Raw genomic sequence first — 25182 nt, forward strand, 5'->3', positions numbered from 1 at the left:
CTATTTTTTATTTTATTTAAAAGTTATTATATTGATACTCTATTAACATCAAATAAAAATTTACAGTTTGTATATCTATTTTCTAATAAAAATATTGAATTATTCAAATTAAAATAAAATTGTAAATTTTTTTTATTAGAAATATATTACAATAAATATTAATTTCAATTTTTTTTGTGACTTTGTTTTAACTCATAATATGTAAATTATCAATAAATTTTAAATGTATTACATGAACAGTGTAGATTATTTATTTATATAAATATATAAATGTTTATTATAATATTTTATTGATTTAATTACATTATATTGTCAACAATATACATCTAAACTTCAATAAATTATCCTTGATAAATTTGTGACGTCAGGTTCAAGTTGTATGTAGTACTCAAACAATAAATATTAATTAATTTAGTATTATTGAAATTACATATAATAATAATAATAATATACTGTATTATAATTTATAATATAAATGTATGTGTATTTGTTAGTTTGAACCGGTTTATAATTGTAATAACTTATATTGATAAACAATGAAACTATTTTTCTCTGCTATAGCTTTATATGTATTAGCAGTTTTGAATTATTATTATCAGTAATAAAAACATTTATATTGTTATATATATATATATATATTAATTATTATAATCAACAAATTGAAATTTTATACATCTATTTCATCAATTATTGCTAAATATAAATAAACTTTTTGTTGTCCTATTATTAACATGTATTATATTTGTTGTCCTATGTATTATATTATACAGTATAAACAAATTGATTTTAAAAATAGTATTTATTTATAAAATTTTATTGAAATATAAATGTTTGTATATAACGTATATGTCCTTGAAATATATATTGATATATATATAATAATAATACTATAGTATTATAAATGACATTTATACTACAAGATATCTTTAGAAATAAAATTATTGATAAACTTAATAAACTAAAAATATTTTCAAAATAAAACAAGTCCATAGTTTATTAGTAATATAGCAATTATCATAAAAAAAATTATTATATAAGTGTTATATAAAATGTTTGAATTCAAATGTATATAAATAATATTAGTTATTATTATTATTAATTTTTGTTGTTGAAGTATTGCTACACATAAATTTAAAATAAATTTTTGTTTATTATTTACTATTTTTATATATATTTATAGTTTCAGCTGTGTAATTTATTAGAAAATATAACCAAGATGATATTTGAACAATTATTTAGCATTAATTTTATGGCAGTGATTGTATCACTATTAATTGGACTGTATTTGTAAGTATTATTTAATATTAATAATTTTAAAAATTGACTAATATCTGGGTGTTTAATGTGTTATCAGTTATCTGACCCGAAATTATAAATACTGGTCCTCTCGGGGGGTTCCCGGACCCAAACCGATAGTATTTTTTGGTACACTTTGGCAAATATTTTTCAAGCCTATGCATCAAATGACTTTAGATAATGGACGCAAATTTGGACGATTTTATGGGTAATTAATTTTTATTATATTTTTAAAAATATAATAAACTAATTTTTTGAATTTAATATATAATATATAAATCTAATATTTAAAAAATCAAAAATTTAGTACATATTTGGGTTCCCGACCGGTACTACTGATAAACGATCCGCAATTGACACGTGATATGAATATCAAAGACTTTCATGCGTTTGTCGATCACAACGACTTCATTTCTGGAGACAAGTTTAACGACCGATCGTTGTTTAATCTGATGGGAGACGACTGGAAGAAAATGAGATCAATTGTTAGATAATTAGTTATTTTTTTTTGGATAATTAAAATTATTAATAGATATAATTTTTTTTTGAAATTTCTTTTTAGATATCGCCAACATTTTCGTCGGGCAAAATGCGTTCAATGCATCCGCTTATCATTGATTGTATTGGAAGACTGGAACAGTATGTCGAGTCCAGAGCCCGAACTAACGAAGATTTGAATGTAAAGAAAACTATGGGTAACCTGACTATGGATGTAATAGCTACCTGTGCTTTCGGCACCCGAATTGATACCTACGGCGAAAAGAGTAGCGATTTTGTTATCAATGCCCAGAAGGCTATGCGCGGCAATTGGAGGGTTTGGGCCTTCTTTCTGTTTATGACTACCTTTCCTAAGCTATTACGTTGGTCAGGGTTTCAGATACAGGATCCGGGAGTTCAATATTTTTTCAAGTCAGCTGTAAGTATAGAAATAACAAAAAAAATTTTAAAAAAAATGATTTTTATTTGATTTAAATATTATTGTTTTCAAATAAACAAAAAAATCAGATAAAATCTATTGTCAATCAAAGGAAGAACGACAAGAGTGGCAAACGACGCGATTATCTTCAGCTTATGATTGACGCACAAAACAAAAGATCAGATAATAATAATAGTGACGAACCAGTGGTCGGCGATACCAGCGATGAGATATACGGCAGAACTGATACATTGGAGGCGACAATCAAAGATAGGGTAGACATTGATGACGACGACATACTGTCCACTTCGTTTCTGTTTTTTGTTGCCGGTTATGAGACAACTGCATCTTTGATCACATACTTGATCTACAATCTTGCGTTACACGCGGACTGTCAGCAAAAACTGTACGAAGAGTTAAGAAAATTTGATGGTAAGTATGATTACGAAAGTATAGCTCAAATGCCATATCTGGAGGCCTGTGTCGCCGAGACTTTACGTCTTCATAATCCTGTGTCTGCTTTCGGAAGAATTGCAGCTCAAGACTATACTATAGGTTTGTCTAATAATTTAGAAAAATAAAAGCAATTATTATTATTATTTTAAAACCGGTTATTTTTTGGCATCAAATTAGGTGACATCGGTATAACAGTACCTAAAGGAATGTTAGTCAACTTTTCCATACAAACTATGCACCGAAATCCTGAATACTATCCTAATCCCGATCGTTGGAATCCCGAACGGTTTATGCCCTACAATCGGGATAAGTTAGTTCCCTATACTTATATGCCGTTTGGTTTGGGTCCCAGAAATTGTGTGGGAATGAGGTTTGCATTGATGGAGGCCAAGACCGCAGTCGCCTATTTGGTCAATAGATTTAAGTTTATACGAACCCCGAAAACTACAGTTCCTCTAATTCAGACAAAATTTGAGTTTCTTTACAATACCGGCGATGTCTTTGTAGGCGTTGAACTAAGAAAATAATTTTGTTATAATTAATTATAAACATAAATAAATCATAAAATAAATTATTATACATGTATTTTTTATATTATTAAATTATAAATTAATATTTAAATTATATAAATATACATTACAAATATATAAGTTTTAAATTTTTATAAAATTGTTCAGCAATTAAATTTCATATTTATACACATAATAACTTTTATTTTAAACATAAGATAATTGTAAACTATTATACAGTACTAAATAAAATATAATACTTCTATTACTTAATCATAAATTGTAAATTTGTTATAAAATAAATAGTTTTTAAGTACAGTATTAACTGTACTAATACTGTAATTAAAAAATAAATAATATATATATTTTTAATAATTTGTACCCGTATCTTTAATTAACTAATATTATTACACTCTATACAAGTTTGATATAAAAACAATGTAAATGTAAAATAAAATATTGTATTTATTAATAAAAAAATGTTATTTACTGTATATACTGAACTTGTAAATTATAAAATAATTATATTAAATATGTGAATTAAATAAATAAAAATATGTAAATATTTAATTCTAATTGTTATTTAATTTAATTTAGTTAATTTTAACTTTATTCAAAACTTATGGCATGAACTGTATATATATATATATATATATATGGAAATATATTAGACATAATAATCTATCAATATTTATCTTATGTAATATTATTATAATTTTGCATATGTTTTGATAAAATTTAAACTGAGGTTATAATAATTATAATAAGTACATAAATATAACCTAATGTACTAAAAGAGATAGTATTTACTGTAATTACGACTAATTGGTATATAAACAAAATAGTTGGCTGAAAAATTGTTATTATTTTTATTAAAATCATTAATTTATGTAAAAACATTTAGTTTTATTTTTAACAATTTATTAGTTTAAAAAAAACTAATGATAAACATGTTATTCATAGACTTAATTAGTGTCAATTCACTAGTAATATGTCTAACATTATTAGGAACTTTATATTTGTAAATATTATTTAAATTATACTTTTATTTATAAATATTATTCAAAATTATAATATACTTAATAATAATAATAAATAAAATACAAAATTAAAAAATAATAATATTAATATTAATTATTATATTAGATATTTGACCAGAAATTTCAATTACTGGTCAAAACGGGGTTTAAATGGACCGAAACCGTTACCCATTTTTGGCACAATGTGGCAATTGTTTTTCAAGCCATTGGGTCAAATTAATCTGGATAATTTCAAAAAATTTGGCAAAATTTATGGGTAATTAATTTTTTTTTAAATTTAAATACAAAAATACCGTTAACTCATTAATAATAATTTTTTTTAATATAGAGTTTATACTGGCAATCGTCCGGTGCTTATGGTAGCCGATCCCCAACTAATCAAAGACATGAATATACGCGACTTTCATCTGTTTGTCGACAGAAACGACTTCCGTACTGGCGATGAACTGAGCGATCGGACAATGTTATCGCTGAAAGGCGACGACTGGAAGAAAATGAGATCAATTGTATGTATGGGTCGATCGAGTTGATCATCAAAAAAAAATTTGATGATAATATTTGATGAACTAATAAATATCAGTCAATTAATTAAGTAATTAATTATTTTTTTAAGATTACACCAACATTTTCATCGGGCAAAATGCGTTCAATGCATCCGATTATTATTGATTGTATCAAACGTTTGGACAAATATTTGTCGGACAAGAAAGAGGTTGAAATGAAGAAAGCAATGGGAAGTCTGACTATGGATGTGATCGCTTCGTGCGCTTTTGGGACCAAAATCGATACCTACGATGACCTGAAAAGCAACGACTTTTCCAAATACGCTCAGAAGATATTTCGCGGCACTTGGAGGGTATGGATCAGCATATTGTTGGCCTCGACTTTCCCGAAACTGTTGAAATGGACGGGAATAAGATTTTTTGATCCCAAAGCACTTGAATTTTTCAGTACAGTTGTAAGTAATCTTCAATAATAATAATAATATTAATAATTTTAAAAATAAATATATCTTATCTGTTATGAAACAAATTTATTATTTTCAAAGATTAACACAATTATCACTAAACGAAAATCTGAAAGCAATGGCAAATACAATGATTACATCCAATTGATGATCAATGCGACCAACAAGTCTTCTGGTGATACCAATGCTGAAGATCGAGAAGTGTCTGCTGATCTGAACGGAGAAATTTTCGGCAACTCGGAGACCGTGTCCATCATTAAAAACAATACCAAATTAGGCCGAGATATGACCGATACGGATCTGTTGGCCACAGCGTTCATATTTTTTGTGGCCGGCTATGAGACAACTGCCGCAGCACTGGCTCATGTGCTACACTCGTTGGCCATCAATCAGGACTGTCAGCAAAAACTGTACGATGAAGTGAAAAAATTTGACGGTCAGTATGACTACGAAATCATTGCCCAAATGCCATATCTGGAGGCCTGTGTGGCCGAAACATTGCGAGTCTATACCACTCTTTCGGCATCGAGTCGTATAGCCTCTCAAGACTATACAATTGGTTTGTAAATTATAGTAAATATTTTATTTTGAAAAAAATTATAGTAATTTTTTTTTAATAATTATATATATTTAGGTGACACCGGTATAACTTTACCAAAAGGATCGATGGTCAATTTTGATATACAAAGTGTACATTACAATCCCGACTACTATCCCGAACCCGATCGTTGGAATCCCGAACGGTTTATGCCCTACAATCGGGATAAGTTAGTTCCCTATACTTATATGCCGTTTGGTTTGGGTCCCAGAAATTGTGTGGGAATGAGGTTTGCATTGATGGAGATAAAGACAGCCGTAGCCTATTTGGTCAATAAATATCGATTTGTGAGGACAGACAAAACAGATGAGTCGTTGATAGCGAAAAAATTTGAAATTGTTTTAACAACCGGTGATACATATCTTGGTATTGAATCCAGAAATTAAACTAATAATTAATATTTGTTTTTATAATAATATTTTTTTAATACATTTGTAATTTACAATTCGTTTATTATTTGTTTTTCATAATTATTTTAATTTTTAAAAAAATACTTTTGATAACATTAAATGTTGTTTCATTGCTTAATAATAATAATAATAATAATAATAAATTCTATTGTAAAATGATTAGTAATTTATCGCAAATAATATATAATTTTATTTTTAGTATTATTAGCAAAAAAAAAATTGAAAAGATTTGAATGTATTTTATGAATTATTATTATTCAAAAAATATCAATAAAATAATTCAAAACAATTGTACATTTAATCAAATGAGTTATTATAATATGAGAAAAATGCTAAAAACCTGAAAAAAATATAATTGAATAGTATATGGAAACAAAAATTTAGTAAAAATTAACAAAAAATATTTATAGAAATATAAACACATATATTGTATGTAATCAAACAAAACGTAAATAAACTAATTAATAATTATTATAATAATTAATAACATAAATAAATTAATTAATTAATATAAAGTGTGGTTAATGTTTGTTATATTTCGGGAAGTGTTGGGCCAAATGGGTATTGATTTCACTTTTGGCGTAATAGCCGTAGAGTCGACACGAATGGCATTCAAAATATCCGCCAAACTTTGCTGAACTACATTTGCCACAGAAAACGGTCATACGTTTGATGGCTTCGGCGGTCAAAAACAGATTAGTGGCACAAGAGTTACAGTAAGTGGTCAACGGTGGCGACATCGGCGGACAAGAAGCGTGCGGATTGGCTGAGGTAACCGGTTTGCCGTAAACAGTGTTCATCGACTGGCCGTACGACATGTAGACATCGTCGCAATGGTTGTCTCCTTGGAGTTCAGTGTAACCTAATTTCGTGTTCAATGTCTTCAGCTTTAAGATGTCGCGGACGTGAACCCGTGGTTTGCGTATCTCTTGCGGTATGGCTTTGAGTTGGCCATCGAAGTCGTCTTTAGCGGCAATCAGTTCATCCAATGCCGCCAGCTTTCGGTCCAGATCTTCATTTCGCAGTTCAATCATCTTTCGGTGAACTCTTTGGCGCTGTTCTTCGTCCATACGTTGCCAGACATTATCGTCGATCAAACTGTTGGCCAATTTTATCCACTGTTTAGTACTCAAGTTATTGTAGTCGATGGTGTCGTCGAACAGACGACTGTACGACCAGTTGTCGGTATCGCCCGAACCGTTATCACTGACCACCAGACGACTCGATGACGACGTCATTGTCTGTCCATCACATTTGACAACAGCACCGCCGCCGCCGCCGCCGCCGCTTAGAGACAAATCCTGATTCATGTCTTAACTGATTCACTGTAATATTGTATAATAATTGATGGATAATAATTGTTACCACCAATAGATGACCAAATGATAGTTATTTTTTTAAATGAAGACTTTTCGAGAGAGAGAGAGAAAAAAAAAGTTTAAAAGAAAACCGTTTGATTAAAATCAACCGACAAATCAAATGTTAATTATTTCATACAGAAATAGTAGTAATAATAATAATAATACAGAATTTAAAAACAATTTTTTTTTAATAATCGCGTGAATTCAATGATAATAATTATTAATAGTTTTTGAATTTACATATATATTGTTGAATATATATATATATATGACGCGCGTGACCTCAAAAAAAAACAAACAAAACAATTATATTGTGATAACAATTCAAAAAAGTTATTGTATTTAATACCGATATATATAATACCTGTATATATATATATATATATACTTTATATGACACTCATGAGATTCACAACAATTATTAGAGTGAAAAATAAATTTAAAACAAAAATTGATTTTTTTTAAATATAGTAGTATTTGCTGACAAATATATATAGTATGAAGTATCCAATAATTATCATAATTTTATACATTTGTCTGATCCGTGGCAAAGTTAGGCGGCCTCAAAATAGACAAAATAATAATGATTACACCGATGGCGGTGCTGTATGTAAATTGTTGGCACCAAACGGCAAGTTTGACGGTGTTCAACTATACCATCGATGGACACGGCCGTCAAACCACAACAACAACGACAATGTGACCAAAATGATGTCCACATATATGATGTACAAATCGGGATACGAGTGGATGTTTATGTTTGTCGACGCCGACGATAAACCCGTCATCTATATCGACAGCGACAGTGTCCGCGAAATTGACAAAAATATGATCAACAAGTATTCGCTGCCAGCGGTCACCCAAAACTCCGAGCATATCTGTAATGTCTACTATCAGGTAATACCACTTATATAGCTTATATACCTACTAATTATTTCAACAATTATATGTATAGTCTATAAGCAAACTAAATGTTCAAATTGAGTGCTGTTGTGACTACAATTCCCTGTCCGGCGATCCCAATAGACCGATGATTACACTGGAAAGTGCCGACGAGTTTCCCGGCGATGCCATTGTATTTAATCCAATTGGCGGCAGCGGTGACGGCGACGGCAACAAAAACCATGTGATAGTTGTGGACCGAAAGTCGCGTAATATATCGTTTTACTATTCAAACAGCAATAATATTAAGACAACAAAACTCATGACATACGATATGTGCAAAGCGTACGGCTGTCGGAAACCGTCGTTCATTACGGACATTGGCGACGATCTCTGGAAACATATCAATGGTATTGTCGACTATGATTTAGGTGCCAACAAAACGGGACATATCGTGACCTTTAATATCGAGTCTAAGCCCATGTATTGTAGTATTCCTGCCGCTAGTGGACGTAAGCGTAGAAATATACCGGTAAAATGTGTTTTTTTGTGGGGGGGGGKGTGGGKGTGGATATAAGTACTGTATTTTATTGAAAAAAATTATTGATAATAATTATTTATTCAACTCGGTTTTTTTAGTGTCGACTGGAAACACTACAACAATATGCCACCAATTGTCCAGTAATTTGGCCGTCAGCGTTAGGTACCACTGTATTGCCGGTAGACAACAATCAGTCACAACCGTACGGATCGTTTAACAATGACGACGACAATCAAAATGATAATGAAAATAGTAGTACTACTATAATATATGTATTGATCGGTGCAATAATTTTGGTAATTTTGTTGGTTATATTGGTGGCCAGTTTTATCGCAATTAGATCCAAATCTGGGGGCGGCGGCGGCAGAGGCGGCAAACAAGTGGTCAGTAGTCTAGTGGTCACACAAATTAGATTTTTATGGTTTTTTTTTTAGTTATTAGTTTTGTTTTTTTTGTTATGTTATCTATAAAGGATGAAATCAAACCGGAAAAACGGGAAGGAGTTCCCAGTAATATTAAACGAAAAGTCGGTAAATTCAATACCGATTGGTATCTCAAATTGGATACAATATCCGAGGAAACAATGACCGATATTAATAAGCCGTCGCCGAGATCACCGCCAAAAATCTTCAATGAATTGAAACATAAAAAATTATAAAAAAAAATATATTTATTATTATTATTTTTTTGTTGTTGTTGTTAAATGTTTTATTATTTTTAATAAGAAAAAGTTATTTAAATTAAAATTTTTTTATATGCATTCAATTTTATTAATCGTATTAAACTAATCAAACTTTTTTAAATATTGGACTTAATTTTGTTTAATTTAATTATTTTTTAAGATACGACTAAATAATTTTATTTCAATAAATATAAAATATAAATTAATTTAATGTTTGTCTTTAAAAAATATAAGTTTTAATAACTTCTTCAGTCGATAAATCATTGTTTTGAATGTCATTCATAGCCATCAATAAGTCGTAAGTAATTGTTTCGGTAATCACTGAATCCTGTTTGTAGTCATTGTGTTTGCGGACAAAATCTCGGATCCATTGGGCAGTTGTCTTGAGTCGACCACTAGCTCTGTCGCTAATCAATTGAATATATTGTTGAATTTTTTGATAGGTTTGGACATCCAAGTCTATACTATCGATATATTCACGCATTAACGGCACTAAACCGGGAAAAACATTTGCGTAACCATTGATTATCTCATTTAAAGACATTTGAATATACTCTTCGTTATTATTATTATTATTAGTATTTTTGATATCAGTTTTACTGAAAATATCTTTTCTGAACCACAATTTGCATCTATTAATTGAATCTCTTTTCTGTGCAATTGTCATATTTTCGTCAATCTATATATATATATAGTATAAAAAATAGTGATTAAATAAAATTAAAATTTAACATTAGTTTTATAAATGCACACCAAAAATAAAACAAACAAATAATTTATATATATATATCTGTATATTACACTATACCTTAGATATAGGTATGACCAGATTGAGATGATAGTGCAATATGACCCTGGTCATCAATATAACAAACACACTGTAAGCGGCATTTTCAAAGTCAGTCATTTGTATTTCCATCGGCCGAAACTCTACTCTCCAGCCGATCGATGGCTGGGATAGTGGCGGCGGTTTGAATCGCAATGATTGCCAATTAGTTGACTGAATATTTTCAAAATGATCGGTATCTGTATCTAAGTTTTGATTCAATAGTTCTCTATAGACTATTGTCGGATCTCTTAGAAATACATAAGCAATGTGTTGGGCTAGTAGTGGACAAACGCCCGATTCAATCATTTCATTGTAATATTTTTGGTTATAAACTATTCGGTTGTCATTATATTTGCCATTTTCATCGCTCAGATATGTATTAATAGTAGAATAACGAGATTTATATATTCTGTACTCATTTGTCGTCTTCAATGGTCTTTCGCCCGATTCTTCAGCCGTACGATCGTCTTTGACGTCGCATATTATATCGTAACGACAGTCTCTATCGATAAGATAGCCCCGAAATATAGGCGCCGATGCGCTCAATGCCAGCATTACGGGTGTCATGGGTGCCAATTGATCGTATAATAACATGGCTTCGTCCATATTAGTTGCTTGAAGTGTTACCTATTTTTTTTAATTAAGACTAATATACTGTATATAATTTAAGAACTAATACGACCTAACCTGCAAACAACAACATCCCGATCCAAACAGCGAGGCATCCATAAAAATATGATCAACTTTTGCAGCCCTATTCGACTCCGGGTCGTCAAACATTTCGATAAACGGATCGGGAGTATACTTGTCCTTAAATATCGGGACATTACTGATAACTTTACTACCGCGACGTTCCCGTATGTTTCTACCGGTTGTTATATATCGCGGGTGCATCTGATTAGTTAACATATCCGATACAAATATACTTCTAGTTGTACTATTCAGTGGATCGGGTGGATAGTATGGATAGGAAGAATCCGGATAACCCAATCTATATATAAAAAACATTAATTATGTATGTATTATAAATTATGTGGGTGTACTAGTACCGGGGATAACTTGTAATGCACATCAATTTTTCGTCCTCATTGAGCAACTGTCGCATCTCCCGGCGCCTAAGTTTCATATTTTCCTCAACATTGTTAAACAAATGGGACATCCTATTGGTCGTATCACTTGCATTAGTATTGTTATCATTGTTTTCGGTATTTAGTTGGCCGTACGGTTGTCCAGGTGTGGCCTCAATCATATACGATCCGTATTCAGGTGTCCATAAAACCTGTCGACCACTGCCTTCCCGTTTCTCTCTTTCAGACATTGCAGCCAACAATTGATCAGTTCTTAACACTAGTCTTGACTTTTTGTATTTATGGTCAAACTTGACGACCATATACTCGATCTCATCGCCCCATTTGAAGCACCGGTCGATACGATTCTTGTTTTTATTATAGATATTAATAAACTGTTTGATTCCGTGTCGTCGCACATGTTCTGCATATTTCTTGGTCTCCAAATGATTGAGTGGTTCACCCAATGATAACAAACCCATTATTACTATCGGAAATATAACTTAAAGTTTTTAAAAAATATATTTTGAATTTTTTAGAAAACTATTTATCAATTATTTTTGAAAAATATTCAGATCTTCTATTCGTATTTATAGCAAAACAACTACAAAAAATATTAGGCAATAGTTTTGATAAATTAAATTGAAAATATCTATATAAAAAAAACTTTTATCAAATTGATTGATATGAACTCAATGTTTATTTATTGATAAAACAGGGAGGGGGTTAGTAATTAGACTAATTAGACCTGGATAATATTTTTAGCTAACAAAAAAATGGTATTATTATTAGTTAGAAATTTGTTTTTTATAATAATTTAATTTAATAATTTAACTTATATATAATTTTTATATAATATAATTTAACTAATATATGAAATGGGTTACTAAAGACAAAAATAATATTGAATATTAAATAAATCAATAGTTGTAAATCAAAACCCCCTGTAAAACCCTAAGGTTTATATGTCTACTAATATGATAATATAATACTACACATACAGTGCAGTCTGCACTTTATTATTGAATTTATTGCAACTATTATTACATCAGTTTATAAGATAAGTTATAATTTTTATGGTGAACTAATAAAAAAAAGTGAATATACTGTACAAAAATTATATAATATGATCATAATGTTATCATAATGAGTGATAAATAAAAATTGTATTACTATTAAATAATTTTTTTGTTAAATAAAACAGAATAGTATGTTAGTTGTTAAGATATATTAATCAATTAATACTAATTTTTGCAATTAATTTTTTTATTTGATTTAAACAAAGATAATTTATATATATATATATAGTATTTATTTTAATGTAGTTAAACAATAAATACAGTATAATTAATAATTTATTAATATATTATTATTATTATTACCATAAATAAATCATAAAATTCAATTAGTACTCATCCATCGATTTAAATTTACAAATAAATAAAATGTATAATCAAGGTATAATCACTATGCATGAAACTTTAATTAATATAAAAATTATTTTTATTATTACTGTATTTTTATTAAGTTAGCCTAGATTACATTTAATGTATTATATATTTAGATTAATTTTGAATAACTTGTCATATGATGATATTTACATACATTACACTCAATAAGTTACGCAATATTATTATTATTATTATTATTGTATTATTAACAACAAACAAATAGTATAATTTATAATATTTGTTTTTATGAATAATATATTTTATATATATAAAAAAATATATACAGTACGGTATATCATTATTATATATATTTTTTAGTACATTATTCACTAAATAAAATATAAAAATATTTAAAATACTAGATACATATACTGAAAATTATACAAGGTAAAATCAATTTTAATTATACAAAAATAATTTATATTAGATTTTCTAAGAAAGATTGCTAACTAATATATAAATCATTTCTATTAGACACTTAATTATTATTGTATGGAAATATACTTTATAATACTAATACTAATATTATTATTATTGAAATTTATATACTGTTTTATAAAAAATATATGAATTTAATATTATGTGTGTGTGTGTGTACACTGTTATACAATTTAATTCAATTAATAAAAAATGTCATTTATAAAAAAGTATAAAATATAATAATTAAAACATATTTTTTTTGTATCTATTGTTTTTTTGTTAATTTTTCAATTATGATTATTATTATATAATTGTTATTTTTAAAAATTATTTGCTATTAGTTTCTATAACTATTATAACAATAACAAAAAAAATGATAAAAACAATTATCAATAGAAAACTATTGAAATTTGCAACACTATATCGTTTCACATTTTATTTGATTTGTCTATCAATGTGTTTGTATGAAACCATACAAATATGTCAAATATATTTTTCATATAAAACAACAACATTTGTCGACTACGACAACATTGAGGAGATATCGTTGCCGGCATTTACCATATGTTTTCATAAACGAGATCTATTGAGACAACAATATTTGACAAATGTTTCAAATAATGGTAACCAAAAACAATCTAATGATTATAATAAAAAATTGGATCAACTATTTATTAATTTAACAATCAGACAACAGTTTCAATTGTTGCAAAACTGGTCAGATATTGTCGACAATTGTAATATCTATAAACCGCAACAATTAATTATCAATTATATATCCGATTCATTTAATAATAATAATAATAATACTTTACCAAATCATATCCAATGTCACCAAATATCAAAAATTAGACAATCAATGGACTTTACACGGTTAGGGAGGAAAAAAGGGGGACTGGGGGTTAAAATTTGCTAATAATTTATAATTAATAACTATTGAATTTTGTAACTTTATTGTAATAATTTAAATTTATTAAATTTTTTTTTTCATTAGATCATGTTTTACACTGTTTTCTCAGTCATCAAATCAGACTACAGACGACAAACAATTTATTGTTGACAACGATATGGCATTCAATGATTTAACACAAAGTTTGTTTCTTATCAAACTTAAAGACCAGTTTAAAGGGTCGGCCATTACATTGATAGCTCATCCGAGACGTCAGCAACTGATGAACTATTTTCGGAACGAATTCACTGATATATCATTTGAGAGGTCAGCCCATAATCGTCGGACGTTTGTCCGCTATATTACTTACGAACGGACTATTGTCCAGTCGTTGAAACTGCCGTACGAAACGGATTGCTATGATTACAAGGATCAGGGATATGAGTCCAGGAGCCAGTGTATCGACTACTGTCGTATCGATGAATCCCGTCGACTGTTTCCCGGTGTATGGCCGGGTAATTATCTGACCTACAATCAGACATCCGATGAGATCATTCACGATTTATTCCACTATTATTACAATAATTTTTCATTGGATCAAATAATGGGCGAAAATTGTCGCCAAAAGTGTGGCCTACATTCCGAGTGTACACAAGAGTACTATCGCATACATATATTGCACAAAGATTTTGATGTCGATGGCATGTATGTGCCAGTACTGGCACCGGTAGTACCCGATCTTGTCTACACTCATTTGGCAAAAATATTGTTTGAAGAGTTTCTCTCCTATATTGGCAGTTATGTTAACCTATGGTTTGGCTTTTCATTTATAATGCTAACAAAATATTTATCAAATTTTGCTGTTTTCATTCAAAACAAATATCATTGGTGTTATCAGAAAAATAATTACAATTTAAATATAACTAATCGTTTGAAGACACCGACTGTCCGTAAATTGCAAATCACTAGTAGATCAACCAGTAATCGGAGGCCAACATCGCGTAGTCATTATTTAAAGACAAATGTATGGACATCACGGGTGACATACCCTTTGATTACTGGTTACTAATACTAATAATAATATTATTATATAATATATAATATTAATATAATAATATATAAATAAATAAAATAATAGACAATATCTATATCAGTTATTTATTAATAAAATTCATATGTTAATTTTTTCAATAATTTTTATAATTTATTTAAACAACGATAGATTTTATATTGTATTTATTTTAATCATGTTATACAATATATATGTTTATAAACACAATATAATTAATAATTTATGAATATATTATTAATATTATTATTACCATAAATAAATAATAAAATTCAATATCAATATCAATCGATCAATCGATCAATAGATTTTAATTTACAAATAAACAAAATGTATAATCAAGGTTAGCCCACTTTGCATTAAATCTTAATTAATATAAAAAATTATTATTATTATTAATACTATATTTTTACAAAGTTTGCCTAAATTACAAATGTATTATATATTTAGATTAATTTTGAATAACTTTAATATGATATTCCCATACATTGCACTCAAATAAGTTATAAATATTATTGAATGTACTATTAATAACAAAACAAATATATTATAGTTTATAATATTTGTCTTTATGAATAATATCTTATTTATATACTATTATTATATATGCAGTATATAATATATACAATGTACTAATATATATATATATATATATTTTAGTACATTGTACACTAAATAAAATATAAAAGTATTAACTATTACTAAATCGTGCGATACATATACTAAAAATTATACAGGGTAAAATCAATTTTAATTATACAAAAATAAAATATTTGATTTTATATGAAAGATTGCTAACTAAGTTATATATCATTTCAATTATTGATATACACTTAATTAATATTGTATGGAAATATATTTTATAATACTAATATTATTATTAAAATTTAGTATACTGTCTATTAAAAAATATATATGAATTTAATATTGTGTGTATACAGTGTTCAATACAAGTTAGTTCAATTAGTATGAAATAAATTTATTAAAAAATTTTATTAAAAAAATTTATTAATTAATTATTTAAATAGATTGTATATCTATTGTTTTTTGTTTATTAATTTTTCACTATTAACTCTAAGTTGTAATAATTTGTTTAATTCATAATTTGCTATTATTTTCAATAACTTTTTATAACAATAACAATGAAAAAAACAATTATCAATAGAAAACTATTGAAATTTGCAACACTATATCGTTTCACATTTTATTTAATTTGTCTATCAATGTGTTTGTATGAAACCATACAAATATGTCAAATATATTTTTCATATAAAACTACAACATTTGTCGACTACGACAACATTGAGGAGATATCGTTGCCGGCATTTACCATATGTTTTCATAAACGAGATCTATTGAGACAACAATATTTGACAAATGTTTCAAATAATGGTAACCAAAAACAATCTAATGATTATAATGAAAAATTGGATCAACTATTTATTAATCTAACAATCAGACAACAGTTTCAATTGTTGCAAAACTGGTCAGATATTGTCGACAATTGTAATATCTATAAACCGCAACAATTAATAAACACAATTATTAATAATAATAATACAACAAATTCATATCATAATACTCAGCTAAATCGTGTCGATTGTCATCAGATCTCAAAAATTAGACAATCAATTGACTTCTCACGGTTAGCGGGGGAGGGGTTAAAATTATTTGCTAATTGTAACTATTATTAAATAATAATTTTTTTTTCTATAGATCATGTTTTACACTATTTTCTCAGTCACCAAATCAGACCATAAATGACAAACAATTTATTGTCGACAACGATATGGCATTCAATGATTTGGCACAGAGTTTGTTTTATATCAAACTTAAAGACCATTTCAAAGGGTCGACCATTACATTGATAGCCCATCCGAGACGACAGCTAATGATGAACTATTTGCGACACGAATTCACTGACATATCGTTTCAGAGGATAAGTCGTAATCGGACTTTTGTCCGCCATATTACTTACGAACGGACTATTGTCCAGTCGTTGAAACTGCCGTACGAAACGGATTGCTATGATTACAAGGATCAGGGATATGAGTCCAGGAGCCAGTGTATCGACTACTGTCGTATCGATGAAGCCCATCGACTGTTTCCCGGTGTATGGCCGGGTAATTATCTGACCTACAATCAGACATCCGATGAGATCATTCATGATTTAATCAATGAATTTATGAAAAATTTTTCATTGGATCAAATGATGGGCGAAAATTGTCGCCAAAAGTGTGGCCTACATTCCGAGTGTACACAAGAGTACTATCGCATACATATATTGCACAAAGATTTTGATGTCGATGGCATGTATGTGCCAGTACTGGCACCGGTAGTACCCGATCTTGTCTACACTCATTCGGCAAAGATATTGGTTGAAGAGTTTCTCTCCTATATTGGCAGTTATGTTAACCTATGGTTTGGCTTTTCATTTATAATGCTAACAAAATGTTTATCAAATTTTGCTGTTTTCATTCAAAACAAATATCATTGGTTTTATCGACAAAATAATTACAATTTAAATGTAACTAATCGTTTGAAGACACCGACTGTCCGTAAATTGCAAACCACTAGTAGATCAACCAGTAATCGGAGGCCAGCATCGCGTAGTCATTATTTAAAGACAAATGTATGGACATCACGGGTGACATACCCTTTGATTACTGGTTACTAATAGTAATTATAATTATACCAATAATAATAAATCAAATAATAGAGATAATATAGATATTAGTTATTTTAAATAAAAATTCATCAAATTATTTAAATGATGAAAAATATGTTTTTTTTCTAAAATTAGTATAATTGTACTAGTTAATATATTTGTTAATTTAATGTACTATACAAGTGCATCATTATGATAATTCAAAAAATATAAATGTATTTTATTTTAATATTTTTTTTGTTGATATTATTGTAATTTATTTAGATTATTACAGTATAACGATTTTATTATAATAGTTATATAAAATATATTTTGTATTTTATATCAAATATATTTTTTTAAAATGCACAGTATTTACTAAATGTTTTTTTTTAATTTTATCACTTATATCTATCACTTTACAATATTTGTATTATAACTACAATATATAAATATGAATAACTTTTAAATTAATAGTATGTTTGCAAATTATATTAAACAATAATTATTATAGTATTTTTATGATTTAAAATTAATTATATTTTGTTACAGAATTATTTTCTAATTAATAAATTAAATATTATCTATAATAAATAATTGTAATTTTTTAAAAAATAAATTATATCATTTCATAATAATTTACCATTAGTTAAAGATTATTTTTTATTTTATTTTTTAATTATTATACTTTTATATAATATAATAGTAAATTAATTTTTAAAGATGATGTTTATTGTTTAAAGTTTATCCATTATAATTAATCTACTGTAATATTGTATAAATTTATATAAATATTATATAATGGTTTAATATATATATATATATATATATAACATAATATTATAGATAACTCCCATTATAATTACAATGTTATATTTGAAGGACGTAATGATCCCAATGTACCCTGATAATAAACTAAATAAACTTGTTTGTTTATTAAACAATGTAATTGCAAATACATAAATAGTAAAATTGTCTAAATCATCTAGATTGAATAATTTAATTAATTATTTTCTGATATTGTTTATTTAAAAACTAATTTTAGTCAAACATTTAGAAAATCTTTATTATAAATATTTATATATAAAATTAGCTAGATAGATTTATTTATTATTTGTAAACATATGTGTACTCGACATACCAGTCAATAGCTTGCAATAATATTTAATAATTATTATCAAATTATTATTTGTTATTATTATTATTATTATTATAGTCCTTGAAATAACAACTTTTTCTTGTTATAAACTAATCATTTGAATTTTGAACGATTAGTTCATAAAGTATATACAGTATATATACACAAAAATTAGTTATTTACGTAAATGTAATTATCAAAAAACTACATAAATTTCTAACAACTATTGTATAAAAGATATAAAATAATAGCTAATAATGAATTTAGAAAATTTTATTAATAATTAAGTTTTTAAAAAAATAAAATGATTTTCTCGATACTGTTTAGTTTGAATTCAATAATAATTTTTGCTACTATTTTGATATCACTTTATTTGTAAGTTTATTATTAATTATAAAAAAACTAATATTTTTTTTGATTAGTTATCTGACCCGTAACTTCAACTACTGGACGTCTCGGGGAATCAATGGCCCGAAACCAGTACCCGGTTTGGGTACATTGTGGCAAATATTTTACAAACCAATTGGTGAAATAAATTTGGATAATTATAAAAAATATGGAAAAATATATGGGTTAGTATTATCTAAAAAATTTATTTATTTAAGTTTTTTTTTGTTTGTTTGCTTGTTAAGAGCTTAAATTATTATTTAAAAAAAATAACAGAAAACATTACTAACAGATCAATTTGTATATAATATTATAAATAATTAGTGTATTTATGGTCAATCGCCCGGTGCTGACGGTAGCCGATCCCGATCTGATAAAACAGATGAATATTAGAGACTTTCATATGTTTGTCGACCGAAACGATCTCATAACAGGTGATCCTATGAACGACCGATCAATGTTTAACTTAAAAGGCGACGAGTGGAAGAAAATCAGATCAATTGTAATTTAATTATACATAAAATATAACCAAAACTAATAACTATTTTTTATTTTAAAAAATTTAATTTAATTGTTATTTGATTTTTTTTAAATAGATATCCCCGACCTTTTCGTCGGGTAAAATGCGTTCAATGCATCCGCTTATCATCGATTGTATCGCACGTCTAGACAAACACTTATCGGACAAAACAGTGGTTGAGATGCAGAAAACAATGGGTAATCTGACAATGGATGTCATAGCTACCTGTGCTTTCGGTACCCGAATCGATACATACGCCGAAAAAACTAGCGATTTTGTAATACACGCACAAAAAGTTTTTCGCGGCAATTGGCGGGTTTGGTTTACACTGATATTGTTGTTGATATCGAAACGATTGGCCAATTGGTTTGGTATCAAGTTTCTGGATCCCGGTGCTGAAAACTTTTTCAAAACAGCTGTAAGTTTTTTTTATAATTAGATTATAAAAATTTGTTAAAAACAAACAAACAAAAAATAGTATCATTAGTACAAATATACTATAAATAACAATAAAAATGTTGAGATATTTTTAAGTAAAAATTATTTTTTTGAAATAATAGATTCAGTCAATTGTCTCCAGACGTAAAGTCGAAGGAAATTCAAAGATATATAAAGATTATATACAACTCATGATTAACGCACAAAACAAAACATTAATGGATACCATTGATGACCAAGAAGTGGATGACTTAGATCGGGTGATATTTGGTTCAACAGACAGCAGTTTGAAATACAAAGATCTTAGAGGAGAGATAACCGATTGGGATGTGTTGGCCACTAGTTTTGTTTTCTTTGTGGCCGGTTATGAGACAACGGCCACAACATTGGCTCATCTGTTTTATTCGTTGGCCGTCAATCAGGATTGTCAGCAAAAACTCTACGATGAAGTGACCAAACAATTTGATGGTAAGTATGACTACGAAAGTATCGCCCGAATGACATATCTGGAGTCCTGTGTCGCCGAAACATTACGTCTGTATAGTCCGCTTACAGCAACCGCTCGTATTGCTGCCGATGAGTATACTATAGGTATGTAATACCAGATCCAGATTATAATAATATAAGTTGTATTAAATAAATGTTATTATATTTATTTTAGGCGATACCGGACTAACAATTCCCAAAGGAATGCTCGTTAATTTTGATATTCAAACTTTACATAATAATCCCGAATACTATCCCGATCCCGATCGTTGGAATCCCGAACGGTTTATGCCCTACAATCGGCATAAGTTAGTTCCCTATACTTATATGCCGTTTGGTTTGGGTCCCAGAAATTGTGTGGGAATGAGGTTTGCATTGATGGAGACAAAGACAGCCGTTGCATACCTGATCACAAAATACAAGTTTGTGAAAACACCGAACACTACTATTCCGTTGAAACCCAAGAAATTTGAGTTTTTATTGAATACTGGCGACAAGTTTGTCGGTATTGAACACAGAAATTGATTTTTTTAAATTATATATATTTAAAAAAAAAATATTTATTAATAAAAACAATTTTTTTATTTAATACTGATAAATAACTGAAAATAAATCGTACAATTTAAATATTATAAAATAATCAATTTAATATACTGTATATTGATATAAATTGTATAAAATTGTCTATAACTTTGACATTGGTCACTTTTATTATATTTAAATTATGGTTAACTAGATATTCAAAAAAAAAAATAAACAATTAGTCGGGAGAGTCCTGATATAGTCTCATATTAAGTCAATCAAATATACATTAAATAAAATAAACAACTAAGCATTATATAATTATAAATGGTATATTCAAGGTCATTATGATCCCAATGTACCTGTACCCATGATAAACTAAACATAAACATATATTTGTTATTGAAAAATACTAATTTAAAGTCATCAAAATTATGATATTATAGTTATTTAATATTTTATTTATGTAAACAAAATTAACTAATTTTTTTTCTATTAACTAAATAAATAAATTTAACTAATTCAAATAAATTAACTGTAAAATTGTTGTAAACATTTAAGGAAATCTCTATACTGTATATATATTGAATTTTGTTGAATATAAAATTAGCTTGATAATTTTTGTTTAAAAAATATATATATGATATATACTTTGTACTCGACATCACAGTCAAGGGCGTACAAAATAATTGTTTGTTATTATTATTATAGTAGTATAGTCCTTGAAATAACCACTTTTTTAATTGGTTATACACTTATCATTTAAATATTAAACGATAAAATCATATACAAAAAAATTGTTTAACTGTTACTATTGTTATTGTTAAACACATTAGATAACAGAAACACTTTTATTGATGTAATTATATATATATATATAAAGTTGTTAATAGAAAATTAGTACTGAATTTTTAAAAATCTTATTAATATTTATATTTTTTTACATAAAAGTTGAGAATTAAAATAATTGTTTAAAAAAAATGATTTTCTCGATATTGTTTAGTTTGAATACAATAATTATTTTTATTACCATTTTGGTAGCACTTTATTTGTAAGTTTTATTATACATAATTTTTTTTAAAAATTAGTTTTATTTAAAAAACGTTTTTAAAATTATGATAAACTAATAATAATAATGATAATAATTTTCATGTGTTTAGTTATCTGACCCGTAACTTCAACTACTGGACGTCTCGGGGAATCAATGGCCCGAAACCAATACCCGGTTTGGGCACATTTTGGCAACTATTTTTCAAGCCAATGGGCGAAATAAATTTGGATAATTACAAAAAATATGGAAAAATATATGGGTTAGTATTATCCAAAAAAATTAATTAAATAATTTTCAAGATTTTGTTTGTTTTGTTTGTTTGCTAACAAACACACTGTACTGAATTAAAAATGGATTTATTATTAATAATTAGTGTATTTATGGCCGATCGCCCGGTGCTTACCATTGCCGATCCCGATCTGATAAAGGAAATGAATATTAGAGACTTTCATTTGTTTGTCGACCGCAACGATCTGGACACTGGCGACCCTATGAACGACAGATCAATGTTTAACTTGAAGGGCGACGAGTGGAAGAAAATGAGATCAATTGTAATTGAATGGATACATAAAAAATATTTAATTAATTAATTAATTACTTAAACATAAAATATAACAAAAAACTAATAACTATTTTTTTAAATATAATTTAATTGTTATTTGAATTTTTTTGTTTAAATAGATATCGCCAACCTTTTCGTCGGGTAAAATGCGTTCAATGCATCCGCTTATCATCGACTGTATCGTACGTCTAGACAAACACTTAGCGGATAAGACAGAGATTGAATTGAAACAAACAATGGGTAATCTGACAATGGATGTCATAGCTACCTGTGCTTTTGGCACCCGAATCGATACCTATGCCGAAAAAACTAGCGATTTTGTACTAAACGCACAGAAAGTGTTTCGCGGCAATTGGCGGGTTTGGGTGGCACTCATATTGTTGATGATATCGAAAAAGTTTGCCAATTGGTTAGGCGTCAAGTTTCTGGATCCCGGAGCTGAAAACTTTTTCAGAAATGCCGTAAGTTTGTTGTTGTTGTTGTTGTTGTTGAGGGTTATGAAAAAAATAATAAATAATTATTAAAAGATTTATTAACACTTATCTAATAATCTCTAAAATAATGAAAAAAATTGATTAATAGATTCAGTCGATTGTCGTTAGACGTAAAGCCGAAGGAAATGCTAAAAGATATAAAGATTATATACAACTCATGATTAACGCACAAAACAAAACACAAGATACCATTGATGATCAAGAAATGGATGACTTAAATCCGGAGATATTCGGTGTTACAGATAGTCTAAAATATAATGATCTCAAAGGAGAGGTAACCGATACGGATCTGTTGGCCACTTCGTTTGTTTTCTTTGTGGCCGGTTATGAGACAACTGCCACAGCGTTGGCTCATCTGTTTTATTCGTTGGCCGTCAATCAGGATTGCCAGCAAAGACTGTACGAAGAGATCAAACAAATTGATGGTAAGTATGACTACGAAAGTATCGCCCAAATGCCATATCTGGAGGCCTGTGTCGCCGAAACATTACGTCTATACACACCGATTACAGCAGTCGGTCGTATGGCTGCCGATGAGTATACTATAGGTCTGTATATAAATAAGTTTATAAAATATATATTATTAAAAATAAATATATATAAAATAAAACTTGTATTAATAATTAGCATTATATTTATTTTAGGCGATACCGGACTAACAATTCCCAAAGGAATGCTCGTTAATTTTGATGTCGAAACTTTACATCACAATCCCGACTACTATCCCGAACCCGATCGTTGGAATCCCGAACGGTTTATGCCCTACAATCGGGATAAGTTAGTTCCCTATACTTATATGCCGTTTGGTTTGGGTCCCAGAAATTGTGTGGGAATGAGGTTCGCACTGATGGAGGCCAAGACAGCCGTCGCATACCTGATCACTAAATATAAGTTTGTAAAGACAGCCAACACTACTATTCCGTTGAAACCCAAGAAATTTGAGTTTTTATTGAATACTGGCGACAAGTTTGTCGGTATTGAACACAGAAATTAATTGTTTAAAATATTATTAAAAAAAACAATTTGTTTTTTTTAAATTTATTTTGAGTATAACTATTGTGTATATGAATACTAATAATATTTTTTTCTTACTGGTTAAACACATACATTCAAACCAATTATTTAATTTTAGTAGACTTATTGATGATTTAGGGATACAGTACACTGCACTCAGTTACTGGATAATACTGTATATGTTTATAACTGATGATTATTTTAAATATTTTATTTTAAATATAAAGTGTATTTATTTTTAAAATAATGTAATTTTTAAATACTAAATGTTATAGATATTAGCAAATATTTATTTTTTTGTCACAAAATCATATCCGTTTTTACTTATTAAAAAAAATTACTATTGATTTTAATTAGTATTGATATCACTACTACTGTATTAGTTTAACTAATTGTAAATTTTAGTGAAAAATATCATTATTCAAAATAATAATATTATTAATAATAATAATTTTGTGTTTAATATTTATATTTTGTATTTTTTAATTTAATTTTTAATTTAATAATTTATATTAATTAATAAACTACTTATAACTTTAA

The 25182-nt window shown here is 27.7% G+C and overlaps 6 protein-coding genes across 6 annotated transcripts; 5 read left to right on the forward strand and 1 right to left on the reverse strand.

Annotated features, from left to right (window-relative positions):
• Positions 1–1108: 1108 nt before the first annotated feature.
• Positions 1109–3223, forward strand: LOC128954869 (cytochrome P450 3A24-like). The gene is made up of 6 exons (XM_054300470.1): positions 1109–1287; positions 1355–1504; positions 1604–1781; positions 1859–2212; positions 2302–2767; positions 2846–3223. Exons 1-6 carry the CDS (start codon positions 1217–1219, stop codon positions 3193–3195), a joined length of 1569 nt encoding a protein of 522 aa, XP_054156445.1. The 5' UTR covers positions 1109–1216; the 3' UTR covers positions 3196–3223.
• Positions 3224–4127: 904 nt separating this feature from the next.
• LOC128955533 (cytochrome P450 3A11-like) lies at positions 4128–6168 on the forward strand. The gene is made up of 6 exons (XM_054301207.1): positions 4128–4198; positions 4324–4473; positions 4546–4723; positions 4831–5175; positions 5266–5743; positions 5819–6168. Exons 1-6 carry the CDS (start codon positions 4128–4130, stop codon positions 6166–6168), a joined length of 1572 nt encoding a protein of 523 aa, XP_054157182.1.
• A 1854-nt stretch (positions 6169–8022) lies between these two features.
• On the forward strand, positions 8023–9634 carry LOC128955535 (uncharacterized). The gene is made up of 4 exons (XM_054301208.1): positions 8023–8450; positions 8509–8967; positions 9075–9359; positions 9449–9634. The coding sequence occupies exons 1-4, from the start codon at positions 8052–8054 to the stop codon at positions 9632–9634; spliced, it is 1329 nt and encodes a 442-aa protein (XP_054157183.1). The 5' UTR covers positions 8023–8051.
• A 244-nt stretch (positions 9635–9878) lies between these two features.
• Positions 9879–12036, reverse strand: LOC128955536 (glutamate--cysteine ligase-like). The gene is made up of 4 exons (XM_054301209.1): positions 11537–12036; positions 11175–11478; positions 10467–11114; positions 9879–10337 (listed from the first exon to the last, which is right to left on the reverse strand). Exons 1-4 carry the CDS (start codon positions 12034–12036, stop codon positions 9879–9881), a joined length of 1911 nt encoding a protein of 636 aa, XP_054157184.1.
• A 4570-nt stretch (positions 12037–16606) lies between these two features.
• Positions 16607–21524, forward strand: LOC128955537 (cytochrome P450 3A24-like). The gene is made up of 7 exons (XM_054301210.1): positions 16607–17028; positions 17100–17804; positions 19591–19740; positions 19880–20057; positions 20152–20493; positions 20636–21104; positions 21175–21524. Exons 1-7 carry the CDS (start codon positions 16607–16609, stop codon positions 21522–21524), a joined length of 2616 nt encoding a protein of 871 aa, XP_054157185.1.
• Positions 21525–22442: 918 nt separating this feature from the next.
• On the forward strand, positions 22443–24935 carry LOC128956189 (cytochrome P450 3A24-like). The gene is made up of 6 exons (XM_054301874.1): positions 22443–22572; positions 22682–22831; positions 22946–23123; positions 23254–23595; positions 23717–24176; positions 24273–24935. Exons 1-6 carry the CDS (start codon positions 22502–22504, stop codon positions 24620–24622), a joined length of 1551 nt encoding a protein of 516 aa, XP_054157849.1. The 5' UTR covers positions 22443–22501; the 3' UTR covers positions 24623–24935.
• Positions 24936–25182: the final 247 nt, after the last annotated feature.

Source organism: Oppia nitens, unplaced genomic scaffold (assembly GCF_028296485.1).
Source record: "Oppia nitens isolate AA-2021 unplaced genomic scaffold, nextdenovo-longstitch-racon4-pilon3 scaffold2_pilon_pilon_pilon, whole genome shotgun sequence".
NCBI lineage: Eukaryota > Metazoa > Arthropoda > Arachnida > Sarcoptiformes > Oppiidae > Oppia > Oppia nitens.